Raw genomic sequence first — 14,697 nt, forward strand, 5'->3', positions numbered from 1 at the left:
AAGAGTTAACCTTCTTTATCACAGATTAGATATACATTTGTAACTTGCACAGTAAAAGATGCGCTAAAAGTGAATAACTGACACTGAAAATTGAAGTTACTTTGGACGAAGGGGCGGAAGCACACTTTTATGATGACTCTACAACCATAATATAATAAATCAAAATGGTCTGATGCAATAGCTTGTTTGATCACACTGTCTGTTTTTCAAATATTCAATTCTCTGAATGATGTCTCTGCTTGACATCATCAAACTATAAAGTATGTTTTTTCACTTTCATATATTTGCAACTCACAACATGCAGACGTTGTTAGTTTTTTTTAAATCTGGATATGTTACCTGCAATAATCAAGATTCAAATACGGGTTCAAACCATCATCCAATAAAAATTTGGCTTCACATTCATGGTTGGAGCGAGATTACTGAGTATATTAATGATTGATTGTAAACTACTAGACATTAAACAGATGGAAGCCTGTAAGAACAGACAAATGTACTACACCAAACAATTCAACTTGGCAATAGGTTATAAAATAAATAAAATAAAGTATTTTGTGAAAACACAGCTCAACATCCTTAAAGTTTTACCTCATTCCCTCTTGCTGTCAAATGAATGGACATCTTTGGTTGCTCTTGAACACCCAAAGAGGCCCCGACATTTCAAACACAGAAGATTTATGGATACACAAAGTAAAATAAACGGATGATGTGGAACTTTGTAACACATAGATTAAAGAAATTTGCTGTTTGAAACAGTTTGAATGATAACTGGTTGTATATATCTTTCAAAACAGTAAAAAAAAAAAAGAGAAAGTCCATCTTTCTGCATTCTTCTTCCTTCATGAGGAGCTGATCACAGCTGACTGAAGGTGGCGTCAGATCTATCACATCTCAAACATGGACTGACAATCACACTCACCGGCAATTTAGAATCACCCGTTAACCTCAAATGCATGTTTTTAGACTGTGGGAGGAAACTGATGAACCCAGAGAAAATGCATGCACTCAGAGACGATAGAGATTTAACAGTGAAATATTAAATACTGAATGGAGGGAGCACTAACCAATACACCAATGTGTGGCCGATCCCTTTCGACAGTTCGCTTTAAATCTAACGTAAAATTAAAAAGTGGAAATCTGCAATGTTTATCCAAGTCTCTAATTCTCTCTCTGTTCTGTGAACATAAACGCACAGAACAAACTGGTAAAAAGAGAGACTAAGTGCACACCACACCCATTTTAGCCACACCATCTCCATCTCTGTTGCAGAGTAGATATGAATTTTTTATCACTACATTACATGATTTAGCACTTCAGGCATAGCTGTATACCATCTCTTCTCGACTGAAGGCTAAAGCCACCCCACATCATACCATCATTTGTGAATGGAGCAACAGCTACATATTTCCTAAAATGTAATTTGGATTGTTTTCTCATTGCCTTGATAGCATTGATCTTATTGTTGTATTTCAAACGTTGACAATCCTTTGGCAACTTGAATAAAGTAAGGTGTCAGGGAAAGGATGTTTTATTAATAGCTTATGTATCCGTTATGTTTATTGTCCTTTATTACCAGAGCAAGATAAAGTTTTACCCAAAACTTACAAACTGTCAAGGCGAAAACGATTGGCAGCATCTGAAACAGAGCACTATACAGTATAATTCACAAGCCACACTGTATGTGGTGTGCAGTAGCAGAACACATCTGCCCCTGGAGACTCTTGCCAATTTACTCAGCCACGATGGCAAACCTTGAAAGAAATCTATAGGACCCGCTCTGTGCCAGAACCCGAACTCTCCTGCAGTCCTTTTTTTTTTTTTTCTTCTTTTTTCCCAAAGACAATTGGATCAGCAGGGTTTGTGGACTCTCAATCAAAACGCTGAAAAAGTGTCAGCTTTGAGGCATCATCTCCCTCGGCCCTTTTGGCCCTGTTTCCTCTCTCGTCTAGCCATGCCTGACAAGCCATTAGAAGGCTTGTCTGCCTGCAGCAATGGATGGGCCATACTCCAGAGGACACAAGAAGTCAGATAAGGCTTAAATCATGAGACGACAGGAGACGAAAAGGATCGAGCAGAGGCCTTCATTCTTTTGCTTCAAAAGGGAGAGGATAAGTTTGATCTTCAATTAGATAATTTTTTTGTCTCCCTTTATGCACGGATCTTCCTCCATCGCGACATGAGTTTTTGTCTGGATTCTTGCTGACCCGAACCTCTCCTTGACACGCACCATTTCTTAAGGTGTTGTCTCTTTGCAGGGACAAGGCTCTCATTGGCTGCGCCCGAGCCCTCGCGTCACGTTAGTGCACACACGTCTTGTTGAATTTGTTATGATGGGTAGAGAGTCATTGATGTCACATTGACTCGGCAGCAAACTATAAATTCCTGTGACAGGAGCTGTTGGGGGGGAAAAGAGCTTCTTAAAGGCTGAGTGCTTCTACAGCAAGGAGAAAATATAAAAATGGATATCTTTATTTATCTTTTCTCGTAGGAGCTATTCACATTGAGCATATTAATTCTATAAATGTGCCACAGACAGGCATAGGACAAAAACTAAAATGACACAGCTGTGAATACAGTGGGAAATGTTTTTCAGATCATATTGTGATGAAAAGCAAACAAAGCACTCTATGAGCACACAGTCACATACACACATAAATATATTTTTTCCAATTCTGTTTGCCAGATTTGTAAGTTGTGGAGCAGATGCAGGAAATAAGATACATGTGAAAAAAAAAGCAGCTCCACAGGACGTAAGCAAACTTTTTACCTTGTATAGGAGCGTGATGACTTGTCGCAACTTGAGTTTGTGGAAAACGCAGACGTCGTAAAGGGCTGATACGGCCAGCACGGTCACCCCTAGCTCCTTCCACAGCATGCTGCAAGCGGCACAGCCGAGGCTCCCCAGGAACCAGGCCACAAGCCGCCAGGAGCCGGCGTGGCCCCTCAGCCTGCAGTGACGGATGTAGCAGAGCAGGGACAGCAAGAAAAACAGGGCGGCGCCTTCGTCGGCCCGGCCGACGACACCCGCCACCGCCTCCGTGTGGATGGGGTGAGAGGCAAAGAGCAGGCCGGCCAGCAGGCTCCATATTCCCCCTCCGAGGAGGAGGCGGGCCAGGGAGGTGAAGAGTCCCGTCACAGCCCCGTGGAGGGCCACGTTCACCAGGTGGTAGCCCCAGGGCTCCAGCCCACCCACAGCATGGTTAAGGCGGAAGGACAGCGTGCAGAGGGGTCGGTATGACTTATGGCTGCCGCTGTGCGTGAGTAGCGTGCCCCAAAAGTCATCGTAGAAGATGTTCGTCCAAGGCGTCTCTGGAAGCAGGTCCTGATTGGTCTTTATAGCCCGGCTGCGAAGAGAACAAGACAGCTTGGTTAGAGGACAATACAAAATTCCTCACGGATTACTACAAAGCAAAGAATTATATTTGATGCATTTGTAAAACATTTTTTTTTCGATTCAGTTGAGATTCACTGCCTGACCACTTTACCACTGCGCCACATTCAATAAAAAAAAAAAAAAAAAGCTCCATCTGGAAATGGTGTTTATGGTATACAATATTTTTTCTGGCAACCCAAAACAGATTCTATGACGAGGATGCACAGCTATACTTTACCACTGCGGAGTAAGCAGAAAATATAGGTTGCAATGAAATTAGACTTTTTTGCATTTGCTTACAAGTTTACCTCAAGAGTGTGGTCATGTGACATTCGGGGAACAGGGAGTCAAGAGGGCGAGCTTCAAGCATGGGGCAGAATTGCCACCACAGCCACGGCTTAAAGTGTTGCGGACACAGGGATTAGGCAGGAGCACCACACCCAAAAACAACAAATACAGGCACGCAGTGAGGGAACTGCTGGAAGAAAGAAGCTTCGACAGAAGGTGACCCGGGGTTGCAAATCGGCATGCCAGCCCGGAGTCTCCCTCCGCCGTGGAGTGCAAAGCATTGACGGTGCCAGACTGAAAGATGTACGTCAACAATAGGAAAACATGAAATGTGAGACAGCTTCTGTGGGAGGATATAGCAACTGATTAACAAGGCAGGAATGAACCTGCATGACCTCTTGCTGTGGCTGCAGCAACGTCCAGCAGGGGTCAAGGAAGGGAAGGAAAGGAAGGCATGCTCCTCTCTGCAGGAGTCCTTACAGAGACACAGACTTTTTTTTCCCCTTCCCATCTTTTCTATGAGGCAAACGAGGTCTTTGACAGAGTGACAAGCCTCTGCCGCTCCTCTTTGAGACGCCAGAGCTTCATGATTTGCTTAACGAGCCTCCCCAGAGTGAGAGCGGTTACAAAAGCGGAGCAGAGGTGTTGTAATTGCGAGGGTGATAGATGATACATGATAACACCCGGTTGTAATCCGTCCTCACCGTGTCACAATTAACACACATAATTAGTTCAAAGACAGATAGGTGGAAAAATGATAGGGGAGCCGAAATAGCACGACGGGACCTAAAGGAAAAACTGAAATGCGTGTAAAAGTATATTAATCAAAAAGTTAGCTCAAGAGGAACAAACTGCTTCCTCAGCTGCTCTGAGACTCATAAGCATAACACTTTACCTTGGCAAGAGCCGGCTGAACAACCGCCACAACTCAATACAAGAGAGTTTGGTGTGGAGCGGAGGGGATTGACCTATTCATCAAATCAAGGCATGAGCTTGTTCAGTCTGAAAAAAGTACACAAAAAAATCACCCCTTTGATGACGGACCAAGAGGTAATAAATACCAGTTTTGAGGATGTTGGCAAGGGCGTAGAAATAATCAGAGGGGATATCATAGAAATTCCTGGGATGTCGGCACCCGGATGATTGGATTTCTTTACCTTCTTCGGAGGCTCTAAACCTGGTGGCTCAACTCTCCACTTCATGACTCAGACATGCCGGTTTATTTTCTCTGGCTCATTTGTCAAGTGAGATCTTCATTCCGCCGCAAGACGCTCACATAAGAGGCATTATGGTTCAATTACATCTCAAAGCCATTTTGGAGACAAGTGCGTTCTTTTTCCATTGCACAGTGCGGTGGAGCCACTGAGGCCAGATACATTATATATTGCCTCAAAACCACACCAGAGTTTTCTGGCAGTGAAACGCAGACACAAGCCAGTGCGAGCCAGTCAAAAAGCCCCACTGCATTTCTGCAGCCTTGGCTTCCTGTGTCGCCGTGGACAAAGTCCATCTCCTCGACTGCCTGCGTCCTAAATGACACAGAGCAAATAAACAAAATTGAGCAATGTATAGAAAGGTTGGCGTTGTAACTTCTATATTCCACGCTGCGACAACCACTTGGATTAGATGGATGAGATACGACCACAGCTGAATTAACACGTTTGCATCAAAGTCCAACTCGTCACGGTCAGTCTCCCCAATCTACAGCAAATCATTAATCTACTGTTATCATTATCAAATCCTCCTGCTCTACGGGCTAAGAGGCCAGCCGGAGTGGAGGGTTGAGTTACCACTGTTTGAATGTGTCCATTTCTCAGTGGAGCTGGCGGCAGGAAGGACCTCTCTGTGCACCGTGAGCCTTTTCCAGCCGGGAGCACATTCCTCCCCCAACCACCGGCCCGTTGCACCGACTCCCAAAGGAACGAAAGGATCATGTGGCCACTAACAAGAGAAGCTCGCGAGAGCAAAAAAAAAACAACACTTTTTCTACCTTCCATTACTCTCTCGATTATGTACTTCGACATGCCGTCCTCAATTTGTCCAAACGGTGTACTGTATTTCATTCACGTGTCCAAACCTGTCACTGTTTGAGTTGTCAAAAAGTGGACAGAGGAGGAAGAGATACTACAAATGTTGCTCTGGTGACTTTTCTTTTTTCATATTTTAAAAGCCTATGATTACTTGCGTATGTTTGCTCTTACAGGATGGAATATTCAAAGTTTATTATGTAAGGCTTTGGCAGCTCCTGTGTACATTTTATACTCCACATTACCACTAATTAGAATAACTGTGGCGAACCCAGACACTTTAAATATGTTAACAATCTGCCATATGCTGAATATTTTTAGAAGTGTGTGTGACGTGACCTCACCAAAACAAAGACATATGATTCCACTCAATCCACAAAACAAATGCAACATGGAATCCGTCGTACACGCTCGTGCCTCAACGAGCTGCACTAAGTGCATCACAGAACAAAAAACATCACTTTAATTGTCAAAGCACTTCAGAAAGCAAATTGTGGCATGGAAAGCAGCACAAAACCAAGGTTGCACATTAATGGATGTTAAATGGGAGCTGTACCCAAATCATACTCATATTTCCCAACTGGTTTGGATAATTGAGGAAGTGAAATATTGATTATATTATAGTATTATCATCATGTTGATAGTTAACATAACGTACGAGCAAATGTAGATTATATATATAAATACAGGCTGTTATTTCAGTAAAAATGTGACACCTCCTCCTCATTTACAAATTCAAATAGACTATTTTCTCCCAGTTATTTCTTCAGTGGACCAAAATACTTCACGATTATAAACCTCCAAAATCAATCGGTTCAAAAACCCTTCCATAAAAACTGTTCCTGCTATCATTTCATCTTCATGGATAAGACATGATCGCATGAGAGCTAACCTCTTTACCGCTGGAATGATTTCACTAATAATGTGAATGCAGCAGGAGGATGAAGAAAGATAGCCACACATCCAATGACCAGAGGATCCCCAGCCAAGCGGCTATCTAAAATTGAAGATTGATTGGCTTTTTCGGGAGACACCAAGCAGCGGGAGCAAACAAGAGATGGGGTTTGATATTGGAAAGGAGATTGAAAGCCAAGGACATGTCATCTGGATTTTCCCTTTACAACTTCTGAATGAATTTTAAATGAAGCTATAACGCAGAAAGACCCACATGACCAAAGTGAAACCCCTCTTTAGATAGCTTCTAAAGCTCGAAATAAAATCATAGGAAAACAGGCAGACCATGCTGACCCAATCAAACGCATGTGGTGGATATCCATCCAGAAATAAATCACACAAGAGAAAAGGATTTGTTGGAAATGAAATAAAAAAGAAACAAGGTAACAAGAAGGAAGTAAACAGAAAATATAACTAAACCAACAACAACAATATTTTGCGGGTTTCGGGAAAGCGTGATTAATATAGAAAACAAATTAGAGTCTAAAAATTGTATATATTCAATAAATCCGTTTGTATGTCCAAGTTTTCTTTAAATATTTTTTGTTTTTGTTTTCATCAACTTGAGATGTGAATAAAAATAATAGCTATTATATTTATTTTTGTAGACTGGCTTATATTAATGATGAAATATTTACACCTTCACATAGCTAAAATATTATACCGTATAAAAGTGAAAAATAAAAATATATATGAAGATAAATAAATTAAAAAAACAAATAAGCAGCTCGCAGTTTGGATTCTGACACGTCAACGACAAAGTATCACAAGTCTAATAAAGATTTCCATTCGTGGCTGCATATGAAAAGAAAATCGGGTCTGGTGGGAGTTCGGGGAAAGTGATCGAAGGTCTGCCAACTACATGTCATCACCCAGATTCAATATCTGAAAAGAGCGCAGTTGTATTTTTGACTGCCCACAGAGACACAGGGGTAGCCCACTCAGTGTTTCCGGAAAGCTCTTTGTCTAATGTTTCTTCCCATGGGCAGGCGAGCAGGTCATTATTGGCATAACTTCACTGCTCTTAAAGCACTTTACAAAGAAAGAAAGAAAAAAAAAAAAAAAGAGTTTTACACATGGCGAGAAACACGTCAGGATCTTCACTCTAATGCAACATTGCTAATGATATGGATTTCATATGCTTTTAGCTTTGTCCTCTAAAATATTCAACATGATGTATGTAATAAAACATTAAAACTTAATATGTTCATGTTAATGTGTAATCGCTCACATATTGACTAAGATCAGGAAAGCAAACTCTCAAGTGCTAATGAAACGCATTAATGATGAATGACGGAGAGCAACTGCATTAAAATAAGGGGAAATTATTATAAAATCAAATCATGGGAAATGGTATTATCATCATCAGTGGTTGCTAGTGAGATGCAAATGAAACTAGAGGAAATCATGTCATTTCAAAAAAGTATATGGAAATGGAATCACTGGAAGATATAATCTCATACATGGTATAGTGGATATTTAATATGAATACATTTGAGTTTGCTTGATTTATTTTTTTTTCCTATCCTTCGCAAAACAAAATCATCTGTATTCAGGTACACCATTAACATTTTATCAATGAAGACAAACATGTCCATGAACACATGAGGATAACAACAAAACAGCATTGTCTCAAAAATCTATTTTCTTTGGGATCTTCAAGCTGCAGTGTGATTATTTAACTGGAGTATCCCGATGTATTTGGATTGAGAGCAGAGAGTAGTAAGGGGATATCTCCAGCAATCAGCAATCGGACCGCTGTAAAATCCCTATTGTGAGGAATGAACGCTTTTTTCTCCCATTTGACAGATGCGATTCGTGGGCTAATAATAAAATTTGCAAATAATAAGAAAACAGCCACTGAGGGCACATTAGTGCTTTTTATTGTTGTTTATTATGAAGAAACATTTCCATTCATTTTTATTGATTGCTGTAATCGACTAATGACAGAGTGGACAGAAGAATATGTACAAGTCTGCAAAACTAGCCGGTTCCTTTATCAGGGAAACAATGTGCATTAAAGGAGCATTATTTCTTATAATGCCTCCTGTCGCCAGCGTAATTGATGAAAGACAAATGGAAGAGATGGAGCGTAAAAGGTCAAGAATGAGAAAAATCTGCAAAGCTGCAAATTCTGTTTATTTCTTTCCTGGAAACAGGCTAAACATTACTGCTTTAAAGCCATCTGCTATACCGCTTGGTCCAACTGGAGCTGATCCCAGCTGAACATGGGCGAAGGCAGGGTACACCCAGGGCTCGCTGCCAGTCCGTCACAGAGAGGCAGACACTCACATAATCACATTAACACTTATGAGTGATTTAAAGCTGCCATTCAGCTTCATGTTTTTGGACCGAGGATGGAAACCGGACAAGAGAACATGCAAACCCCATACAGAAAGGCCTCATCCCAAATGTTTTTCCTGGGATGTTATTGCTAATGTAAACTAAAGTAATTATCAATGGTCCTGTGGAAATCCAACTTGCAAACTTCCAATTCAAAGTTTGTTTTAGCCTCGAGGCCACTGCTGTCTCTCAAGAGTGCTCACTGCTCCACCACTGCGATCTGCCATTATTGCATTCTAAATTTTAATTGATGTTTAAAATGTGTTTTTATGACTTAAATTTGTATCTTTGGAACTGACTCTGGACTTGGAGTCATTCCACTGTGAAGGCGGCCATTGTTGTTTGTGTCCATGTGCTCGTGCATGTGGAGAAAAACAAGTGGTAGTGCACATGCACAGTAGCAGCAGTTACAGTTTTCACCATCCAAACAGAGATGAAGTTAGAGCATTTCCAACACCCAAAACACAATTTTTCTTTTCAAGTTGTGAAAAATCTGCTTGATTTTATATGTGAAAAGGCATATAAAAAGGAATTCATGTTAACTGATGGTGAAAAACACAAGCAAACCAAAAAAAAAAATCCAAACTGAGTAATACAGACAGCCCACTGGGATCAAGTGAAAGAAGCCTAGTTATGAAGAAGGATTCAACTTTTTTTTCTCTCACAGCAATAGAGCAGAAACTTGAAGAGTTGAAACACACGCATGAATGCACGTGCGCACAAAGCAAATAAAACATGAGTTCCTTTAAAGTGACCTCCGGAGTGCAACATCCAGCACTGTGCCTAATTCACCCAGCAGCACTCCCTAACCCTCCCTCGATCTTTCCCCCCCACTCGGAGGAGTGTATTTGCATTGCTCTGCTGGCACAGTCATGCACCCTCGCTCCATTTCATGGCACAGTAGACAAGCAAACACCGCGACACTGAGACACCGAGTCTGGAGCGGGGCGGGCTTGTCCAGTTATTGCAGGGAGCCGGGTGAATAACTGCGCCTGCTGCCTAGCATCGCTGATCAGCTCTTTGTGCTGTACGGGACGGACACGGCAGGGTGTGACCTGAATGCCGATCACCAGATCTAACCGGGCAAGCAGCAGCAACCAAAGCAAGGAGTGGGCCACACTTCTGTCCAGCCAACCGCAGTGACAGAGCAGGAATCTTGGCAGCCCAGCGTCGAAACTCATGGTGCAAAGCTGCCAGGGGTGTGTACGATTCTTAACTCAGTCGTATGACAACTTGAAAAAACAAACAAGAGGAAAAACAATCGTCGTTTTTGTAAAACGCATCTACGTTGGGCTACAAATTATCGAGAGGATGGCAGCCTCCCTTCAAAACACAAGAGTGTCCTCAATCGCCGTCTCCCAATCAAGGGCGTTTCAAACAAATCCTTTTAACGTGAAGCTTTCAAGCCAAGTGTAAGGCTGCGCGAGTCGGTTCCAGGTGTGGAAGCCAATTACAGGAGCTGCTCGCGCAGAGCCGAACGGGGTGATATACACTCCGATTATTGTGTAATAAATCTGTCATCACGAGCGGGGCTGTGGCAAGACAGCAGAGAGCCGCTGGGTCACCCCTGGAAGGCCTCTCCCTCACACACATCCCTCTTTTTCTCAGACTCTAACTCTTTCCTCTTTTGTGTCTGGTGTCTAAAAAGAAAACTGCTTCTTTGTATCTGTCACTAGCTCTCTCTCGCTCCAGCTGACAGCCTTATTGAGAAAGTGATGCGAGCAGCAAGGCCAAAGGACTTTACATAACTGGGGCTCCAAGGGGCTTTATAGCGGTTTTTATAGCTCAATTCCTGAAGGTGAAATTAATGCTGAACTACTCCACTTCCGCTTAATGATGCGGAACCACCTGTTTGTTCACAATAAAGACAAAAGAATATCAGAGGAAGAACAGGGAAAATGAGATGATCACCAGTAGGGGTGGCAAACGCATTTTCGGTCAGGAGTGACACAGCCCAATTTCATCTCCAGTGGGCCGGACTGGTAAACTAGTGCCAATAATAGCCTTAAAATGTAAAATTCAAAGGTTTTCCATATTGTGGTGGAAAGAATAAGTGATGAAAATGTCTATATTTTCACAAAACTAAACGACTACTACCAAGACATTACTTATATCTCAACATGAGGGTCATTTTAAAGAGACCCTCCGGTGCAAAATACAGTGAAATGTCCAAAACACAAAATAGCTCAGCTTAAGTCTTAGTGTTGTTTTGTGTTGTGTTTTGTTGTGTTTTGTTGTGTTGTGTTGTGTTGTGTTGTGTTGTGTTGTGTTGCGTCAGCTACTCTTTAGAAATGTGTAAAATGTACTTTATGATGTCATTTTAATGCTATGATGGATTAAGGCTCAATGAGATCATTGCTAAAAATGTATCGCTTAAATTTCCAGATTTTAACTTTGCGGAGGCTGACAAAGCCAATCCCGTATGATCTCAGAAAAGGGTTTTTAACACGTGGACTTCACTTCTGTGGTCACTTTGCATTTGCGTCAGCAGTCATGGTCACACATTATCTCACTAAGACTGCCACTGCAAGGTGCTTAGACTCCATTGGGAGCAATTCATGGTTCAGTGATGGGAATCAATCCCATAACCTTGTATACAACAACCCGCTCTACCAACTTAAACAAGCAACCAACTTAGGGGCCAAAGACGATCATCTGTGCCCCCCCCCCCCCCCCCCCCCCCACCGCGGTCTGCGATGTCCGCAAATAACCACAACCATCACGGACTACATGCTCCAGTCGAGCTGCAAAAGCTACTGATGCTAGCCGGAGGAGGAGCAAGGCCATAGACGTATACAACTCTGAGTTATATAGAAGTCTATGAGCAGGAGTCTACCTCTAAATTTCTATGTGCTCCGTGTCTTCATCTCTGTTTTTGGTGCATTTGGTGAGTCACAGCACATCTAAAGGCCTGGTATATGCACTACATACCCCGAAGCGTTGCGTTGAGCCGTGTTCATAGTGATGCGTGGACGGAATTCTTTTGAGAACCTCAGGGTTGGCTTGTGTGGACATGGCCTTAAACTGACTGAGTAATGAAAATGTTTTGAAATTCTGTCAATAACTTTTCAACTTTTGGAGCCCCCGAGCAAAAAAAATAAAATGAGGAAAAACTGTCAAATGACATTTGACTTGATTAAATTACTACTTGCATCATGATCGGCAAATTGAATTTTTCGAAGTCTCTTTAAGCCCCTTAACTAATTCAACACAAAGTGGAAAATTTAACTAAACTTTTTTTTTTTTTTTAATTAAATGAACGTCACCGCCCAACAAGGCTGAAGAGAGTTTTTGTTCTTGGAGCAGCCCTACCTCTGTGTTTCCCCTAAAAGCCTGACCCATGTCTAATCCTGCGGTCGTCACCAGGGCTCAGCTTGGAGGGGGCCACTCCACGGCACTCCTCCTCACAACAGGAGGGTTTTGTCATCCTCCGACCTCTTTGGCCACACGGTGATAAATTTGTGTGATTTGCTCCTCCCCGGCTGCTCAGAGTGTTTTTCTTTCACATGGGGAGAGATCAATGGAGGGCAGGCATCTCGTTCCTCCGGCTCGTGGTCACGTTGCGTGCGAGACTCATCCGGGCAGGCCCATCGCCGGGCGGCTGGAGCGTTCTGGTTTGGGTTCGGAGGATGTTGACCCGTGGAGCGGTTCAGTGAGCCCCGTACCAGATGGACGAACCCGGCAGAGTGGGATGGAAACATTCGGTGTAAGCCAGAGATCAGTCGTCTGTGGCGAAGCAACACATGAGTGAATGGCTAATCTGTCTAGTGCTTCACCGTCGTTCTTTCCAAAACCTTTTTGCATCGAGGGGCTTTACGGGGCCCGGCAGCCCTGAAGGATGAGCCTGAATCGTGGGACACCACCGCAGAGGCCTCTGCCCACTGATGTTTATTGCAAAGCGGCTTAAGTGCAGGAAGGGCCTTTGAGAATGCCAGCAGAGCAGAAAGGAGAAGACATCTTTAGTGCCCCTAACATCTCATAGCTTCAGCATTCGAAACAGCTGTGCCTTGTCTCAGCTCTCCTCGTGGCGGCTATGTCTGTTTAAATACGAAGTAGCAGGCCGACTCACGGAGCTCATCCTCCTGCGGGCGCGGTGATTAGTGGCTACTTTCTGGAAGCCTTGTGCAATCAATCAAACACAAACAAATATGAAAGAGCTAAAAGGCCTCCAGGAGAAGCACAAAGAGACCACTAGAAAGGGAGCTATTGATGACTTTGCTCTGATCATATCTTTCTGAAATCTCTATAAGCTACAGATTTGCAGCTTTTCCCTGTTAGTCGCATGGCATTGACCTGAACGCAGCACGAAAGCTTATTTGGTGGATTGGGGCATCCTCGTATACACAAAGAATCATTCAATTAATGAGTGGCAGTGTTCAAGGATGCAGCTCTGAGTGATCTCATTAGACACTACCACAGCAGGCCAGTGTTCTCACAATGCTCCCAAACCTTTTGACTTGCCCATGTGGGCCCCAGTTCCAGGCCCTAATTAAAGGCACATGTAGCCCCGCTGCATCGACAGCCCAGGTCTAAAGCCACGTGTGTGTGTGTGTGTATGGGGAGGGTTAACGTGTCAGTGGTAACGTGGAAGGACGGGACTCGGGTGCTCCTTCAGGCCTCAGCACAGATCTTTCCATGATAGATTACACTCGGATTGCAGAGATCTCTGCCTCATTAACTTTGGCTCTCTCACAGATAATGACGGCCAGTGTACGCTCGGTAGAAAAACTAAAAATGGATTAGGTATGACGGTAATCCAATCTCATTGTGACTTAAATTTGAAAAAAGAAAACGTAATCCCGCAGAGCTTGATTCGCATTGCTGGTAGAGAAATGCTACGCTATGAAGGAGAAATTGAGCTGTGACTCTATGTACTGCGCTTCTGCAGCACCATCATCCAAACAGAGAGACGATCCTCCAGCGTGTCGTACATTTAACTGCTCCGTACTGCCACATTAATGTTATATCACTTCAACACACTCAAAGTTGACATTAACGGCAAAAGGGGAGCAGAAACACGCACTCATTGCACATTTTGAAGCAATTCTACAGACATTAAATCAAAAATTAATCCAGGCGTCTCAGTCATAACCGGGTTAATGGCCTGAAATCCTCCCGCTAATACAGAAGGAACTGAGCCCGTCCTGAAATAGCGTCGCGTGACATTGCGTGAGACTCCAACGCCTTGTAAACCTATAAACATGTCCACAAGGAACCCAAATAGCCGACTACGTAGTTTTCAAATGCTTTGTCTTCCACATGGTCTCAATTTGCATTTTTTTTTGCAAAGGAGCTCCTTTACGCACTACAAATTTTACAGCCATCAAATCACACAAACCACAACACCTCCATCAGCAGGGTAAAAGCTTCACACTGACTTTAGGTTTCCTCATTTAGTTTGCTCTTTAGAAAGTGGAGAATCTCTAAAAAGAAGAATCTCTAAAAGTCAACACTTCACAACAAGTGACTCTGGTCCCGTCTAAACGACAACAGTTTCGAGTGTTTGGTTATACGACAATGGCGATTCATTCATTAGATCTGATAACTTGTGGATTCAAACGTAACTATACGCAGCACAAAACAAATCGGAGGAGTCATAGTGTCCGACAAACACTCGGGTATCAGGTAAAGTTGATTCCCCTTGATCCTGATTCTTTAATTTGTTTGAAAAGTACTAATGTATTTCTTTGATTTCTTTGTAAACCTTTAAAT

General features: G+C 42.8%; 1 protein-coding gene across 1 annotated transcript in view; it reads right to left on the minus strand.

The window, feature by feature from the left end:
• The window catches only part of tmtc2b (transmembrane O-mannosyltransferase targeting cadherins 2b), a 98,064-nt gene that overhangs the window by 52,549 nt on the left and 30,818 nt on the right, over window positions 1-14,697 (minus strand). The window contains exon 2 of the mRNA XM_080504263.1: window positions 2,768-3,344. Coding sequence (XP_080360389.1) covers window positions 2,768-3,344 — 577 coding nt within the window. The remainder of the gene's footprint in view (window positions 1-2,767; window positions 3,345-14,697) is intronic.

This window comes from Blennius ocellaris (assembly GCF_963422515.1).
Source record: "Blennius ocellaris genome assembly, chromosome: 11".
NCBI lineage: Eukaryota > Metazoa > Chordata > Actinopteri > Blenniiformes > Blenniidae > Blennius > Blennius ocellaris.